We start from the raw sequence: 18,654 nt of genomic DNA on the forward strand, positions 1-18,654 counted from the left end.
TCCCCTGTCACAAGGGGATTTCTGGATGATTTAAGATGAAATCATCAACCCTGTTATTTTGCACTTAATAGGCACTTACTATATTAATTTAATATTTAAGGGATGGGAAAACATGTTTTTTTATTTATTTGAACATGTACTCTTCATGACAGAATATAACAATTTGGTGAAATAAATCATATAATTTTTTTTTTTACCAAGTTACACTACCAAAAAGGGCCTAATTGTGTGTAACGACCCAGGTCATCTTAGCCTGATTGCTGTCTCTGTTTAGCTACTACATTCTCCTCCTTGCCACTCCTGTGTGGAATGTCAGCGTAAAAGGCTGGTACCCAGACTGCAGCTCTCATGTAGCTCCACCTTTTGGTTTACTTCCTGTCTTTAAGTTTGGTGTGGGGTTTTCTTTTGTTGGCCTCTTATTGGGTCAATTTAGTGGGTACTCATGGTGGGTGTCTTTTAGGTCCCAGTTGTTGTTGCTAGTCAACATTCAGTGGACGCCCCCATAATTGTCTTTCAGAACCTGTCCTAAAACCCCACCGGTTTCGATTTGTTTGTTGTCAGTGACTCTGTTAGTTCCGCCTTCTGTTTGAGGAACGTTTTTGGCTTTCTTCCTGAGGAACATAACATAACTAATTAACATTGTATGGAGACGCCAATGCCTAACACAAACACTGGCAGACATTATAATAACTTTTTCAGTGAGTTAGCCTGACTAACTCCCTCTAATCTGAGTAGTAAAAGTCTTAGTAGTAAATATCTTTTCTAATCTGAGTAGTAAAAGTCTTAGTAGTAAATATTTTTTCTAATCTGAGTAGTAAAAGTCTTAGTAGTAAATCTTTGTTCTAATCTGAGTAGTAAAGGTTTTTGAATATACAGTATGACCAGTTAAATTCCAACTTTTATTCAAAGACAAGTAAAACACAAGAACCAAAATGTCTGCTACCTTCCCTAGTGAGTAGGTGCTTATTACAATGTTTTCACAATGTTTAGTTGATTTCATGTTTTTTTTTATCATTTCTGAAACTCTACTGCCATGGATTTTATCTCAATTTGAAAACCTGGTATAAAAAGGCTGTTTCACTTCTAATAGGAGCGTTCATGTGTGATCATTAGTGGCTTTACTCTGTTTGTAAAGGCAACTTTAGTCAGCTGTTAAGTGTGGTGGAAACTATTGATCCAGAGCTGACATTTCCCCTGTTTACACTCTGATTCCCCATTAAATACATTCATTATACTGCATTATCATGTGGGTACATTCACTATTAAATAAACTAGGGGTTTATTTATGCGAAACGTCCTGACAGTTTGGGTATGTGACAGATGATACTAAGATAAAGAGCAAAGCAGAGCTTATTGCACCAATATTCACAATTCATTTTATGGGCTTGAGAAGTAGTCATGATACAGATCTGCATGTCCCCTTCTATAACAAGGGATGTGAGAGGATAACATGTGGTCTTTGACCTCAATCTGGAGTCAAAAGTAAACTCCCCCTTCGAAATACAAACACTTTCTTTGTTTCTGCCCCGTTTTTTTTTTTTTATTGTTTAAAAAAAAATCTCTTAAAAATACTCTTTCATTAAAATCATTAAAACAACATCTGGATTGAGTATTGCTTTGAGAAACAAAGAAATTACTTTAGAAATCGCCAGTCTAAACATTTTACTTTGGCCAAAATGTCCTCACAGTGAATAGGCTACAGCATTTAACAAGGCTGCATATAATTTGTTCTGTCTGGCTGTGCATGTGTATGGGTTCAGAGTCACCATAATCATTAACGCCTGTCTGTCAGTACCCACTGGGCACAGAAGTCAATTCAATGTCTATTCTACGTTGGTTCAACGTAATTTTATTGAAATATCGTGGAAACAACGTTTCGCTACACTCGCAATAACATCTGCTAACCATGTGTATGTGACAAATAACATTGGATTTTGATTTGACTCAACCAGTTTGTGGCCAGTGGGTATTAGTTAAATATACATAGTCATTATACCCTGGTTGTCACAGGCTTTCACCCTGTGAGCAGATGTTATACCCTGGTTATGTTACCCTGATCCATATTACATTCAAGTCAGGCTATGACAAACATTCCCCACGTCAAGTATCAAGTTGCAAAACAATAGTTTAACTCTAACCCAGAGACCTGACAGAGTCTCTCATCCAGCATTCCACTTCATCTTTCATTAGTACCATAAAGCACACCTCAATTAAGTTAATCTGACATAATCAACTCACACATATTTTTTTTTAAATACTAAAATGGTGCTGTAGTTCATATTCCAACATGAATCAAGCAATTATTAATCAATCAATCATTCATCCATTCATTTAACATTTTCCAGAGGAGGGAGTCTTTGGTTGTGACTTCTTAGCCTTGACCAAGAGTCTCTGTTTCTCCTGTAATTTCTCCTCCAGACACTGGATAAGGACTGGGTCAACTTTGGGGTCCACCTTATTGGCGAACCAGCTGCCGTAGTTCATGAGCCAGTTCAGCTCCGCAGCCCCATAGATACACACACTGCGGACATGTTTCCCTGTGCATGTTGGGTAAAGCGGTCCCTCCAGGTAACTCCACTTCACCAGCCTGGTCTTGCTCATTAGGTCTGTGACGTCGGCCTGGGCCCGGGGCACCTCGCCCGGCACGCCCGGCACCCGTGTCAGAGTGGCCCAGAAGTGTTCGTCTGGGGAGTAGGTGTCGTTCGACCACACCAGGAAATCCCTGGCCAGTGTAGACGTGTTCACGTACACTACAAACTCCCGCGAGAGCACGAAGTAGGCACTGCCGATGAACATCTGGATGCCGTGTGGGGGAGGCTCCTTGGCCTTGTCGGTTTTCACCGGCATCTGGATGTACTCGAAGGCGGCGTCCTGCAGCTTGTGGTGGAAGGAGAAACGCTGCTTCTTGTATTTGCTTGGACGACTCGTCTCCATCATATTACCCCCCTGGAGCTTCTTCAGGTCGGCCACCAGCTCTATGTTGGAGCGCAAGGGAAAGTCCTGACCGCACAGGTTGATGACATACCTCCACTTGACCTCTGACCCCATTAGGTCAGACAGGCAGTTAAGGTCGGCTTTGAGGCGGCTAATGCTGGCGTACATCACTGTCTCCAGCTTAGAGGCGATAAAGACGTTGGGCAGACAGCGGGCCAGACCCTCCATGGCCTCTTTGAACAGTTCTGATGACTTCAGGTCGTAGTGGATACAGTAGATATTGTTGGGGGTGTAGACGGCCCGGAGGATCTTGTCCACCATGGAAGCAGATTTGTGGACCACCAGGGAGTAAGCCAGTGGGAAGGCCTGCTCCTCTTCGGACACCTGGACGGCCCCATAGCCCCGGGAGCGGAGGTAGCGCGGGCAGTTAGAGGTCAGGTTGATCAAGTTCTCATCCTGCTCCCACACCCCCCCTTGTTTTCTGATGACCAGCGACTTCCCCACCTCGGCCGGATCCATGTTGTAGATGGCATTGCAGTCAATGTTGTAGCGGTGGGGAGGCTCGACGTCATCGTAGCCTGCGGTAGTCCCGTACTGTTCAATAGTAACACTGTTTTTAACTGTGACCTTTAGGCAGAGCAGCAGCAAGGCACAGATCACCAGCAGCGACGATAAAGAATAAATAAAATGCTTCTTCCGCAGTCTGCTTGGAAAAAAACATCTCATTTTCATTCTGTGGTGAGACAAAAGAATAATAGTTAATAAATAACCAACTAGATAGCTAGTTATTTGATCTGTTAACACAAATAATCACCTTGCTCTGTAAAGTCAACATGATATCACAGGAAAACGTCATCTCACATTTTGCGAAAAGTTAGGAATCAACCCATTGACGCTTGCTTAGGTCAATTGGAGCGGCTAATGGGGTTCCTAATAAATACCCCAAATACCAAATACATTGCAGTCAATGGGAAAAGATGAGTGTCACAGAGTTGATGCTTATGTCAACACATGGCAGTTGATGGAAAAAGATGAGTGTCAAATCAATTTACATTTATGTTAATACATTGTAGTCAATGGGAAAAGATGAGTTTCACAGGGCTATGGCTGGGATTAGGGTTGAGCCAAGATGTGGACATGAAATGAGAGTTAGGGTCAGAGATAAGACAAAGAAACCGAGCTGTGAACCCATAGAGCACACATTGATGGCTATACTGGAACTGTGAAGCTAATGGCAGTGGTACAGCTCTAGTTCAGTACGCTTTATTCCTTTTTTCTAATAATCACTTAGGCTATTACACACTATGTGTCCATATAGGTTCAATTAGAGTAGCTATGGTTTCTGTTTGGTCATGTTAGTGTCCAGTTGTAACCAGTGCGCTGAGAGTCGGGAAGCAAGTACAGGGAGTGAGTGTTTTCATAAATAAACAGAACAATAAACGCGAAACACAAAAAATGCACCGACATGAAACAGAGTCAATAACAACCGAGGAAATAATCAAGGGGAGTGACAGATATAGGGAAGATAATCAAGGAGGTGATGGAGTCCAGGTGAGTGTCATGAGGTGCAGGTGCGCTTGACGATGGTGACAGGTGTGCGGGATAATCAGCAGCCTGATGAACTAGAGGCCGGAGAGGGAGTATACGTGACAGTACCCACTCCCCGACGCGCAGCTCCAGCCGCAGGATGCTGACAAAGGGAATGAACCGGGATCAGGAGCGGACCGGTCACCCCTGCTGAAGCGCGGGAACCTGCCACGCCGGCTTTTTGGATGCCGATTATGGCAGATTACATTGCAATCCATGAGGAAACTGTGTGGCAAGCTGACCACCTGTTACGCGAGTGCAGCGTCAAAAGGATGTTGTGGCTGCAAGGAGTCAAGGTAAGTTGCTAGCTAGCATTAAACTTATCTTATAAAAAAACTATCAATCTTCACATAATCACTAGTTAACTACACATGGTTGATGATATTACTAGGTTAACTAGCTTGTCCTGCATTGCATATAATCAATGCGGTGCCTTTTAATTGATCATATCACAGCCTACTTCAACTTCGTCAAATGGGTGATGATATAACAAAAGCACATTTGCAAAAAAAACACAATCTTTGCACAAATGTACCTAACCATAAACATCAATGCCTTTCTTAAACTCAATACACAGAAGTATATTTTTTTGAACCTGCATATTTAGTTAAAAGAAATGTATGTTACAAGGCATTATTAACTAGGGAAATTGTGTCACTTCTCTTGCGTTCATTGCACGCAGAGTCAGGGTATATGCAACAGTTTGGGCCACCTGGCTCGTTGCGAATTTGACATAATAATGACATAACATTGAAGGTTGTGCAATGTAACAGCAATATTTAGACTTAGGGTTGCCGCCCGTTCGATAAAATACGAACGGTTCCGTATTTCACTGAAAGAATAAACGTTTTGTTTTCGAAATGATAGTTTCCGGATTTCACCATATTAATGACCAAAGGCTCATATTTCTGTGTTAATTACATTATAATTAAGTCTATGATTTGATATTTGATAGAGCAGTCTGACTGAGCGGTGGTAGGCAGCAGGAGGACCGTAAGCATTTATTCAAATAGCACTTTGCTGTGTTTGCAAGCGGCTCTTAGGAATGGTTGCTTCACAGCACTGTTTATGAGTTACAGCCTTTCACCTCCTGAAATTAGGCTGGCAATACTAAAGTGCCTATTAGAACATCCAATAGTCAAAGGTATATGAAATACAAATGGTATAGAGAGAAATAGTCGACACATCATAATTCCTATAATAACTACAACCTAAAACTTCTTAACTGGGAATATTGAACCACCAGCTTTCATATGTTCTCATGTTCTGAGCAAGGAACTTAAACGTTAGCTTTTTTACTTGGCACATATTGCACTTTTACTTTCTTCTCCAACACTGTGTTTTTGCATTATTTAAACTAAATTGAACATGTTTCATTATTTATTTGAAACTAAATAGATGTTATTTATGTATTAAATTAAGTTTTAAAAAGTGTTCATTGTTCATTCAGTATTGTTGTAATTGTCATTATTACAAATATATATAAAAATCGTCCGATTAATCGTATAGTTTTTTTTTGGTCCTCCAATAATCGGTATCGGTGTTGAAAAATCATAATCGGTCGACCTCTACTACACATCCAAGCATATCGGACCAAATTATGAAAGACAAGAATTGTACTTTTGAAGTCCGTAAAGTCCGTGTGGAAGTGGAAGAGGTGAAAACATTATTGCTGTCTATCAACAATGACAAGCCACCGGGGTCTGACAATCTGGATGGAAAATTACTGAGGATAATAGCAGACAATATTGCCACTCCTATTTGCCACATCTTCAATTTAAGCCTACTAGAGAGTGTGTGCCCTCATGCCTGGAGGGAAGCTAAAGTCATTCTGCTACCCAAGAATAGTAAAGCCCCCTTTACTGGCTCAAATAGCCGACCAATCAGCCTGTTACCAACCCTTAGTAAACTTCTGGAAAAAATTGTGATTCACCAGATACAATGCTATTTCACAGTAAACAAATTGAAAACAGAATTTCAGCGTGCTTATAGGGAAGGACACTCAACAAGCACAGCACTTACACAAATGACTGATGATTGGCTGAGAGAAATTTATGATAAAATGATTGTGGGGGCTATCTTGTTAGACTTCAGTGTAGCTTTTGACATTATCGATCATAGTCTACTGCTGAAAAAACTTGTGTTATGGATTTACACCCCCTGCTATATTGTGGATAAAGAGTTACCTGTCTAACAGAACACAGAGGCTGTTCTTTAATGGAAGCCTCTCAAATATAATCCAGTTAGAATCAGGAATTCCCCAGGGTAGCTGTTTAGGCCCCTTGCTTTTTTCACTTTTTACTAATGACATGCCACTGACTTTGAGTAAAGCCAGAGTGTCTATGTATGCGGATGACTCAACACTATACACCTCAGCTACTACAGCAACAGAAATGTCTGCAACACAACAAAGAGCTGCAGTTAGTTTCAGAGTGGGTGGCAAGGAATAAGTTAGCCCTAAATATTTCTAAAACTAAAAGCATTGTATTTGGAACAAAACACTCACTAATCCCTAAACCTCAACTAAATCTTATAATAAATCATGTGGAAATTGAGCAAGTTAAGATGACTAAACTGCTTGGAGTAACCCTAGATTGTAAACTGTCATGATCAAAACATTTTGATGCAGTAGTAGCTAAGATTGGGAGAAGAGTGTCTATAATAAAGCGATGTTCTGCCTTCATAACAACACTATCAACAAGGCAGGACCTACAGGCCCTAGTTTAGTCGCACCTTGACTACTGTTGAGTCGTGTAGTCAGGTGCCACAAAAAAGGATTTAGGAAAATTGGAATTGGCTCAGAACAGGGCAGCACGGCTGGCCCTTGAATGTACATAGTGAGCAAATATTAATAATATGCATGTCAATCTCTCCTGGCTGAAAGTGGAGGAGAGATTGACTTCATCACTACTTTTATTTATGAGAGGTATTGACATGTTGAATGCACCGAGCTGTCTGTCTAAACTACTGGCACACAGCTCGGACACCCATGCATACCCCACAAGACATGCCACAAGAGGTCTCTTCACAGTCCCCAAGTCCAGAACAGACTATGGGAGGCACACAGTACTACATAGCCATGACTACATGGAACTCTATTCCACATCAAGTAACTGACGCAATTAGTAAAATTTGATTTAAAAAAACATTAAAAAACACCTTATGGAACAGCGGGGACTGTGAAGCACCAAACACATCTCCCACGCTGATCCTCAACACTGGGGCCCCTCAGGGGTGCTTGCTTAGTCCCCTCCTGTACTCCCTGCTCACCCATGACTGCGTGGCCAAGCACGACTCTAACACCATCATTAAGTTAGCTAATGAGACAACGGTGGTAGGCCTGATCACCGACAATGATGAGACAGCCTATAGGGAGGAGGTCTGAGACCTGGCAGTGTGGTGTCAGGACAACAACCTCTCCCTCAATGTGAGCAAGACAAATGAGCTGATCGTGGACTACAGAAAAGGCGGGCCGAACAGGCCCCCGTTAACATCGACGGGGCTGTAGTGGAGTCACTTTGACGGCGTCCTGCGGCTGGAGCTGCGCGTCGGGGAGTGGGTACTGTCATGTATACTCCCTCTCCGACCTCTAGGTCATCAGGCTGCTGATTATCCCGCACACCTGTCACCATCGTCTTGCGCACCTGCGCCTCATGACACTCACCTGGACTCCATCACCTCCTTGATTATCTTCCCTATATCTGTCACTCCCCTTGGTTATTTCCTCGGGTGTTATTGACTGTTTTCATGTCGGTGCGTTGTTTGTGTTTTGTGTTGATTGTTTCTTTTATTTATTAAAACACTCACTCCCTGAACTTGCTTCCCGACTCTCAGCGCACATGTGAAAAATACAATTTGAATTAGCTTTTTTTATATTTGGTATTTTTATACATATTCTGTATTTCCACTGAAGAAAGCAATAATTAATCAACACACTACTTTAAATAAATGGACACTACCTGTTATAAAAACAAAATTGCTCTCCGTAAATAAATGGTGAGAAATGCTCAATCTGAAGTCATTCAGCTATGGGTTTCACAGCCCTATATTAGCGTTAGTTACATCAGCTTAAAAGGGTTTCTTTACAACCTATGGGTTAGAAGATGTTGGGAATAGTGGTATAGGAGAGTCTGAAATGAATGAAATACCCTAACACCATGCCCAAAACGGACGAGCTCGTGGGTCCGCATGCGCCATCGAGCGCAAATTGATTTTGTCACCCCACACCAAACGCGATCACGAAACGCAGGTTCAAATATCAAAACAAACTCTGAACCAATTATATTAATTTGGGGACAGGTCGAAAAGCAATAAACGTGTATGGCAATTTAGCTAGCTAGCTTGCAGTTGCTAGCTAATTTGTCCTATTTAGCTAGCTTGCTGTTGCTAGCTAATTTGTCCTGTGATATAAGCGTTGAGTTGTTATTTTACCTGAAATGCACAAGGTCCTCTACTCCGACAATTAATCCACACATAAAACGGTCAACCGAATCATTTCTAGTCATCTCTCCTCCTTCCAGGCTTTTTCTTCTTTGGACTTTATATGGCGATTGACATCTAACTTTCATAATAAGGTGTATTACCACAACCGACCAACCTCAGATCATCTTTCAATCACCCACGTGGGTGTAACCAATGTGGAGATGGCATGTGGGTATATGCTTCTAAAAGCCAATGAGGAGATGGGAGAGGCAGGACTTGCATCGCTTTCGGCGTCACAAATAGAAGCAACTTCTATTTTAGCGCTTGGCAACGCAGACGCTCGTTGGCGCGTGCGAGCAGTGTGGGTGCAATGATTGAATAACGTGTATGTGTACATTTATTCGCTCGCGTCGTGGTCAGCAGCCATTTCCAGTGAGAAATGCACAGTCTGAAGCCATTCGGCTACGGGTTTCACAGCCCTATAACAATTACACAATATATTCACCTTAAAAAGAGTTAATTTACAATCTCTGAGGTATAACATGTTGGGTAAAATGGTATAGGAGTGTCTGACATATAACATTTCACTTGAGTTCAGTCTTCGCCAATGAGATCCAAGAGGGGCCTAGCTTCATCCTTCATGATTAGGAAAAGCTGTGATTCTAGGTCAAGGGGGGGCTAAGTACATCTCGTGGGCCGTATCCGGCCCGCCGGGCACTTCAATCCAGCCAGCGAGACACACAACAACAAAAAAATCATAATGACATTTTTTTTTACCCTTTTTTCCTCCCCAATTTTGTGGTATCCAATTGGTAGTTACAATCTTGTCTCATCGCTGCAACTCCCCGTACGGACTCGGGAGAGGCGAAGGTCGAGAGCCGTGCGTCCTCCGAAACACGACCCAGCTAAGCCGCACTGCTTCTTGACACAATGACCGCTTAACCCGGAAGCCAGCCACACCAATGTGTCGGAGGAAACACCTGGCGACCGTGTCAGCGTGCATGCCCCGGCCCACCACAGGAGTCGCTAGAGCGCGATGGGAAAAGGAAATCTTGGTTTGCCAAACCCTCGACTAACCAGGACAACGCTTGGCCAATTGTGTGTCGCCTCATGGGTTTCCCAGTCACCGCCAGCTGTGACACAGCCTGGGATCAAACCCGGGTCTATAGTTACACCTCAAGCACTGCGATGCAGTAGTAGACACTGCGCCACTCGGGAGGCCCCCGCAAATAAATTTTAACAAACAATTGGTCCCCCCAAAAATGCGGCCCTCCGTTAAATTTAATAAAGTTTGCCTACCCCTGTTCTAGTCCATAGAAAATCCTACATCCATCTCATTAGATCAGAACAGGATGATCAACAGTGATTCATATTATTGGTTTGCATCCTAAAAAAAGGATAGTTGTGTTTTTCTGCATTTTTTTTCTACTCATATTTTTTGTCTACTTATGTCCTGCCTGTTTTGCCCTGTCCGGGGGTATCATCGGATGGGGCCACAGTGTCTCCTGATCCCTCCTGTCTCAGCCTCCAGTATTTATGCTGCAGTAGTTTATGTGTCGGGGGGCTAGGGTCAGTCTGTTATATCTGGAGTATTTCTCCTGTCTTATCCGGTGTCCTGTGTGAATTTAAGTATGCTCTCTCTAATTCTCTCTTTCTTTCTCTCTCTCGGAGGACCTGAGCCCTAGGACCATGCCTCAGGACTACCTGGCATGATGACTCCTTGCTGTCCCCAGTCCACCTGGCCGTGCTGCTGCTCCAGTTTCAACTGTTCTGCCTGCGGCTATGGAACCCTGACCTGTTCACCGGACGTGCTACCTGTCCCAGACCTGCTGTTTTTAACTCTCTGGAGACAGCAGGAGTGGTAGAGATACTCTCAATGATCGGCTATGAAAAGCATTTACTCCTGAGGTGCTGACTTGTTGCACCCTCGACAACTACTGTGATTATTATTATTTGACCATGCTGGTCATTTATGAACATTTGAACATCTTGGCCATGTTCTGTTATAATCTCCACCCGGCACAGCCAGAAGAGGACTGGCCACCCCTCATAGCCTGGTTTCTCTCTAGGTTTCTTCTTAGGTTTTGGCCTTTCTAGGGAGTTTTTCCTAGCCACCGTGCTTCTACACCTGCATTGCTTGCTGTTTGGGGTTTTAGGCTGGGTTTCTGTACAGCACTTTGATATATCAGCTGATGTAAGAAGGGCTATATAAAAACATTTGATTTGGGATCATTGTCAGGTTATTAGATGTATATGCTTCAGAAACAACAGAACACCATGGTTGTAATAACACTTTAAACAGGTCGTTTGTAAATGTGTAGAATGTGTTGGTTTTGGGTCCACACTGGTAAATTAACTTGTGTAAATTAGAGTCACAGAGGATTTTCTTCTGAATAACTGGTCAGGGCATAGCACTTTCCATTCAGCTTCAGGCAACTTTGATGTAAGGCTTGATCACACCTGTAGTGACTACTTCTATCTGTCACTCCCATTGTTGCTTATCCATTGTTCACTAGATATATCAATGTAATTACACCCAACACAATGTTGAAAAACAGAATGTTTCCCACCACTAGATCACTAACTAGATGTGAGCTGGACGTGATCCCCCGTTCCCACCACTGTAGCGGAAGAAAATTAAAGCTACAACAAGGACTCTAACTAGGGCTCATACATTGCAAAGTGAGCTCTAACAGCCGTTGCCATGAAAGCCTAGTAGGCTCTGGGCAGAGGCAGTAGGCCTACAATGCTGGCATATGCCTTGTTACAATAGCCTAAGTATATAACATGATTGACTTGACTGTAATAATCATCATGAAACGGCCTTTGAAGTGCCATAAGTGTAAACCAACATAATTCATTATTTTACATTATCCTATGTAACTGCATTGATATGGATTAATTTATCATAGTCCAGACTAGATGCAAATATAATGCAGTTGCACCCTGGGAATTTAAACCAAACAGATTTTTTTTGCAGGTCTTCTGTTTCCCACATTTATTGATTAATTAATTAATTCCCCAATCAAATACCTTCATCGATACCACAAAAAAAGAGACAAATACAGCTTTATACTCCAATCTGGCAACCCTCATAAAATCCGACACAGCAACAGTATCCCAAAGTATTAAGGAAAAACAAGCATAGAAAACAGAATTGGCGTATAAAAAAAAAACACAATGTAAGGCTACTATTATATTTTAAGTATTGTGGTGACAACCTGGTTTTTTAACAATATTGGGTTGTTCGTTTTTTTATTTAAATATATGTGGGACTCAAAAAAAGGCAGTGTAGAACACCATTGCCCAAAATGCATTGCTCAAATAACTTTCAAAAGTTGGTTCCAAAGTTTGGTCCCCAAAATATTTTGCCCTATGTATGAAGTCACACAAACATGTGTGTGACTTCAAACTAATTAAGCCACATAAAAACGCACGAAATCTGTTGAAATACTTTGTGTACATATTTGCACGAATTGAGTGTGAGATTGTGTTGCCCTTGAGGCTAAATACAGTTTATTGAATTTAGTTGAATTACTAGCAATAAACACGATTCCAACCACAGTTTTTATGCCGTTAAAATCATACTGTATAAAAAAATCAGCACAGCTGTAATGGAAACGGGACATTTCGGTACAATTTTATAAATGCCGACAATATGTTCGTTTGACATTGTGAGATATTTTTGCGTCGGTAAAATTAATTATGCGAGAAATTGCGGGGGAAATGCCTTTATGCACAAATATGTATATAATAACCATCATATTGAAGTACACATGGAGTCACACGATGATATGGGGTGTGGTCCTCCAGTAGGACTCATGAAACCATACCGTTTATTAGGCTACAGATTAAATAAATTATGGTTTACTTCACAGGGTGGTGAAAGTGCACGGTGATGAGCTTGATGCTGCTTTCCAATAAATATCGAGGGTCTTATTCTGGTAACATGATGATCGATGCTTGACTGCCGTTTGACAAATAAAACTATTATCCGATGTCATCACGTTATCACAACCTACCTGCGAGCTGTTGGGTAGAGCGCATGTGTCAAGACCGGAATAGGCAGTCACATTTGTTATTTAACGGAACAGTTTCTATGACAAAATATGTATGACTTTACTCGCATACAAACTGTGGATGGAAACGTGATTTGTGCTCACCATGTAATACTCTGGTAAAAGCTATAAACTAATTTCACAGTGAATTACAAGATTTCACTTTTTAACTACATTTCTCTTTGCACCAGCATCATTTACGTACATTACCTGTTGGAGTGAGAGAAAAAATCATTATTTCTCTTCAACCATCTTAGACCAAGGTCAATCGAAAAGTATGTGGCCTTTGCTCTTGCTGCTGCTTACAATCCCACTCAGATCTGTAAACTTGTCATCAGACTGTTGTTCGGTAACCCCTGATACCACACCAATGTGTTGTTGTTGTCAAGGATTAAGTTAATTGCAGAGCTCTGTCTGTCTTCGGTTAATGTCCCATCACGTTGAAATTATGCGCTGTGCTATATATTTCTCTCCTTACACACTGACTCTGACAGAGCACGCGGAGTGAAGTTTCCTTTTCACCGAAGCAATAAAGACCGAGGGAAGTTTCCTTTTCACAGAAGCGAGGGAGAGAAAGAGAGAGGTGGGTAGGAAGGAAGTAGGGGGGTGTGTGGTGTGGTGTGGTGTGGTTAGGCTGGGGAGGTGCATGACTATTACAATTACACTATCCAATGCGTAGTAAATTGCTCTGGTTCTTTCATGGTAAAATCAGTCATGCATGGGAGAAATGACAGTTTATCTGGTGCCAGGGGAGTTTTACTGATCTGGTAACCTAACCAGGCAAAACTCTGGACCTTTATTGTATGACGTGATTCATCTGTTGTGAAACTGTTTAATATGGGCTATGATGAGAGTAACGTTTTTCTAATCAGATCACATGATTTCTTTAAAACTCCTGGACAAACTCATGGCCTTGGGGAGAATGAAAACCTTGTCAAACTGCAGCAACCTTTTACTTCATATTCATTATATTTTAAAGAAGGCCTAGGGGTTCCTATACAACGAGCAAGCAATATGATTGGACAATAAAACTCACAGGGCTGAGCTTGCTTTATGCAGATTTGCGTCGTGTAGTCCTGCCCTATGCTGCTGCAGGCCTAACAAAACATTTACTCAGTCTGTGCTATTGTGTTTTATTGATTAATTGCAGTTAATCATTTTGATAGAAAATGTCTTGGTAGCTTAGTCTGGCCAAGTTTGAATATTAACCAAATGTGATATAATTGACCTTTTCTCACATACAAATGGGCTATAGGCTAAATATACAATATTTCCGCTTAATTTACACTGGCCAGAAGGAGAGGGCGCATAGTAGACTAGATCAGTGTGTCAACTCCGGTCCTCCAGGACCACCTGATTCTGCTTGTCAGGTAATCATCAACCCCTTGATAAGTTTAATCGGGCGTTTTTGTCTTTGGCTAAATTTAGGCTGCTACATTTATGTAAGAGTTTTTGCATGTCTGTCGGGAGTGATTTGTTATCATGCTTGCTAAATAAATACCGGAGGAAAGTGGCAAGCTCGACTTGCATGTTGTGCCCGGCCCGCGCAACAGGCAAAGAGCCTGCAGCAGCACTCGGATGTGAAGAACATACACATTGTGCGTGAGTTGACAAATCTATATAAATAAAATAGCACTTGTTTTATGGTGATTGAAAAATGCTGTGGCAAATGCTGCCTCGCGAAACGTTTTCTGGCGGCAATGCTCTGACATGACACAGAATTGATGAGTGAGACATGGACTGTTTTTAGTGTCTTACGCCATTTAAGCTATAAACGCCATTTAAGCTGAAGTACTTTACACCACTGCTGAAGCTGTGGCTTCCACCACTTTATTCATTTTAAACAATGTAACTTTTGATGCAAATCAGCAATTTTGACAATGTTCCCAACAAAACTTAATGCTGTGTAGTACTTAATGCTGATTGGTTTATGGTTCTGCACACTATAGTGGCTGTCTGGTTAGAACACTATGTTGAGACCTGTCATGCCAAATAGTGTGTTATATCAGAGCACACAATGTTTCAATTTGTCACTTTTTGCTTAAAAGGTCAGTACCCTGTCTAGCCTGCCAGAAGTTTGAGACTGTGTCCCTGGAGTTGAAGCTCATCAAAGTTGTTTCACCATGGCACATGATTGGTAAGAGTCCCAATTAAAATTTAGCCCTGATTTTTTTTTTTTTTTTTAATGGTTTCTTTATTTAACCACATGTCACGACTTCCGCTGAAGTCGGTTCCTCTCCTTGTTCGGGCGGCGTTCGGCAGTCGACATCACCGGTCTTCTAGTCATCGCCGATCCACCTTTCATTTTCCATTTGTTTTGTTTTCCTGCACACCTGGTTTACATCTCATCATGACTATGTGTATTTAGCCCTCTGTTCCCTCCATGTCTGTGTGGGGTATTGTTTATTGTCAAGGTTGGCACGCTTCCGGCTGGTTTGCGCCGGGTTTTGTTTTATGCCCGTGCTTTGTGGCAGCCGGTACTTTGTACTTGGGTTTTGTACTTTGTGCTGCCTCACTTGTTCCTTTGGCATTTGTTTGGTGACGCGGTTGCGTTCTGTATTATGATTGCCTAAGTAAAGTGCTTTGTCCGCTCATCTCTGCTCTCCTGCGCCTGACTTCCATGCACCAGCTACACCCCCCACTGACACCACAGCAGAGTTCAATATTATTGTTTGTGTCAGTCGGTATCCTTACGAATATGAAAATCTGCGTACTGTATGACACAGATACGGGTAAAAAATAAAGTCATCTTCTCTCTAACACTTTAAATGTTAGGGGTGGACCTCATCGAACCCTTCATGAAATCCAGGAATGGCAACAGCTGGTGTCTGCCAGCGACCGATCACTTTACCAGGTGGGTGGAGGCAATACCCATTAAGGTCAGTAAAGGAAGCGTAAGTGCTTAACTCTAAATTCCCTTTTGTAACCCATTTTAAAAGAGTGCTTGGAACCAAAAATAGATTTTCGTTTTGTATGATACCCATCAAGGACGAGACTAGCGAGGCCACCTCCAAGGCTATGGTGAACATCTTCAACACCTGCCCTCCAGGAGGTATCCCGTCCACCAGAACCAGTGAGTTTGGATCAGACTGATTCTCTGTGTTAGTCAGCGGAGGACCAGCTTGAGGTAGGCTATACCTTCCAAAAGTGCTAAAGTGCATATCTCCCATTTATAACACTGCACTAATCCATCACATGTTCTCACAGTAAAGTGTAACCTGTGTGTTAAATTGTTTACGTCTGTCTCCTACCCTATTCCCTTTAACTCTGCTCCTGTTCTACATGAGCTAGGGGTTCTGCCCAACACCAGACGTGGATCCACCTGCCTAGTGAAATAAAGGTTAAATAAAACATATATTTTAAACTGTCCACCATTACCAACCACCCTACAACTTTGCATTACATCAGCTACTGTTGTTGTCATTATCTGCTAAGGAAGTTTTTTTTCCTCTGTCATACCTGGCACATAATGTGAGATACAGACTTAACTAAAAACACTAGCACTGCAAACACTCAGAACAAAGAGAGCAGCAGTGTCTGGACTTTTTCTCCCTCTTCAAGTCCCTCTTCTGAGACTGACTGCCTGTTGGGAACAAGTGACAGGCAGAACGTCCTACCCATACAGCAACCACCTCTATATTCCAAACACCATAATTCAGTATTTTAGTTTGATTGCTATGTGAGTGTACAAAGTCTGTAAATTAATGACACAACTGTACCAAAAACTCTCAGTGTATGTATAAAATCTTAAATATTGCAGGTTGGTTTTCACAGCTGTTTCACAAGGTGTTCATTGTTGTAAAGTATCCTTTGATGGTAGTTATTTGTTCCACATTATTCATTGTTGTATCCTAGGACCTACAATAGATACATATATATTCAACCTCAAGGGTCTACTAATGAGTTATGCGTGATAGAAAACAATGATCATAATAGAGGACTACATGACAGCCAGACAAGCCAGTGTATCAATGGATTGGAAATTAGCTGACTTCGAGCTCTGTAAGGTAAGTAACTTTAATGTGTCAAGCAGATTACACGTTTTCTTTGCCATTTCCGAAACGTAGTAATGTTTAAAACATGGATTTTGTTGTAATGTTAACAAGGTACCCAAAAGTAGTTTGAATTAATGTTTTCATTTTATTAACTGAACAAAACTTAAAGAGCGAAATTGTCATGGAAATCAGCCTTGTTTGTATGGCGATGATGAAAATAAAGTCATTCTGGCTGTAATAATCTCAAATTCGAATCATTAGGTCATCACACCGTTGATATAGCAACAGATGCTACTAGTTTATCGAATCCCATTGTGACGTAGAGGGGGATAATATTTGGCATGACAGGCCCATTACTGTCTTAAAGGGAAACATCACAATTTTTCAACTTCATATTCATCATCTCCAGCACCATCCCAAAATCAATATATGTAAAATCGTGCGATTCTATGATTTGTAGTAAAAAAAGATTGGTGTGCATCGTGTGATTTTGACCAATCGTGAGTAGGCATTGCCTGCTAATTGGTTGATGTCATTGGAAACACATCTTTCTATCTCTTTTACTACAAAACATAGAAACGTGCCATTTTCACATATGTTGTTGGGCTGGTGCTGGAAATTATGAATATGAAGTTGCAATTTTTAGAAATGTCCCTTTAATTGTTACAATCACACACATGGACATAATTGCTTCCATTGAATGGTTTTATATAGGTGTGTTTGTCAATGGATGTACAACACTTCAGTTAGGAACAGCATGTGAAAATCCATCAACAACAACTATTTGCTTCTCTTGCCAAGGCAAATGCACAAAAGGTGGGGGGAGGCGGATCCAAGCGCCCTGATTGGTTGGATGAACAGAGGTGTGAAGGGTGATTGACAGGGCTGCAGGCCAATTAGGTTGAGAAGGACAGCCTTTTTTACACTTACAGCATATTGTCTGTCTGGCATCATTAAAGTGAAGACTTATTTTATCAAATCAATTCTCTGTAATTATTATTACGTGATTAAACTAATCATGTAAATGTAATTAACTAGGAAGTCAGGGCACCAAGGAAAATCTTCAGATTACAAAGTTATAATTTTCCTAATATAACTCTTCAGATATTTTAATATCTGATCAATTAGTCTTCTAATTAATGAATTATTCTTCAACTCACGTTAGTCTCATTCCAAACGTCGTAAAATGTTGATTATCTGCACGAACGAAGCCTTTACTAAGAATCATCCATACATCAATTGTCTTAATCATTTATTTACTAACTAAATAATCACAGAAATGCATAAACAAACAGATATGGTTACAAGGAAATGATAGGGAAAATCTTTCTATCTTTCTGAGGTTCCCTAGTGGGCTAAGCCGATATGACGGCTTGGTGGACAAAGGGAAGTGGATGTGGACTGACAAGGGCGGGAAAGACAAAAAGAGTCACTACACAGTTGATAATTATATTAATTGAAATACTAATCCTTTGCACATGAACGCTCACTCATTTGGGAATAATTGCAATCAATATATATATACGCCCAGTGTGCCATCGTGATCTATGATGGGATCGTCAGTCCTTCTGTTGGAAAGTTCATCCGATCGTCTCTCTGCTTCCCTGAAGTCTTTTGTGGTGAGAATGCATACTTCAGAGTACCATTCAGAAATATGC

At 41.4% G+C, this 18,654-nt stretch overlaps 1 protein-coding gene and 1 long non-coding RNA gene across 2 annotated transcripts; one reads left to right on the forward strand and one right to left on the reverse strand.

Annotated features, from left to right (window-relative positions):
- Window positions 1-1,510: 1,510 nt before the first annotated feature.
- Window positions 1,511-13,539, reverse strand: LOC139537580 (beta-1,3-galactosyl-O-glycosyl-glycoprotein beta-1,6-N-acetylglucosaminyltransferase 4). Its single transcript, XM_071339058.1, has 2 exons — window positions 13,212-13,539; window positions 1,511-3,667 (listed from the first exon to the last, which is right to left on the reverse strand). The coding sequence occupies exon 2, from the start codon at window positions 3,664-3,666 to the stop codon at window positions 2,332-2,334; it is 1,335 nt and encodes a 444-aa protein (XP_071195159.1). The 5' UTR covers window position 3,667; window positions 13,212-13,539; the 3' UTR covers window positions 1,511-2,331.
- Window positions 13,540-15,055: 1,516 nt separating this feature from the next.
- LOC139568407 (uncharacterized) lies at window positions 15,056-16,072 on the forward strand. Its single transcript, XR_011673596.1, has 3 exons — window positions 15,056-15,138; window positions 15,777-15,880; window positions 15,990-16,072. It is a non-coding gene; the product is annotated as an uncharacterized lncRNA (long non-coding RNA).
- Window positions 16,073-18,654: the final 2,582 nt, after the last annotated feature.

This window comes from Salvelinus alpinus, chromosome 1 (assembly GCF_045679555.1).
Source record: "Salvelinus alpinus chromosome 1, SLU_Salpinus.1, whole genome shotgun sequence".
Taxonomy (NCBI): domain Eukaryota; kingdom Metazoa; phylum Chordata; class Actinopteri; order Salmoniformes; family Salmonidae; genus Salvelinus; species Salvelinus alpinus.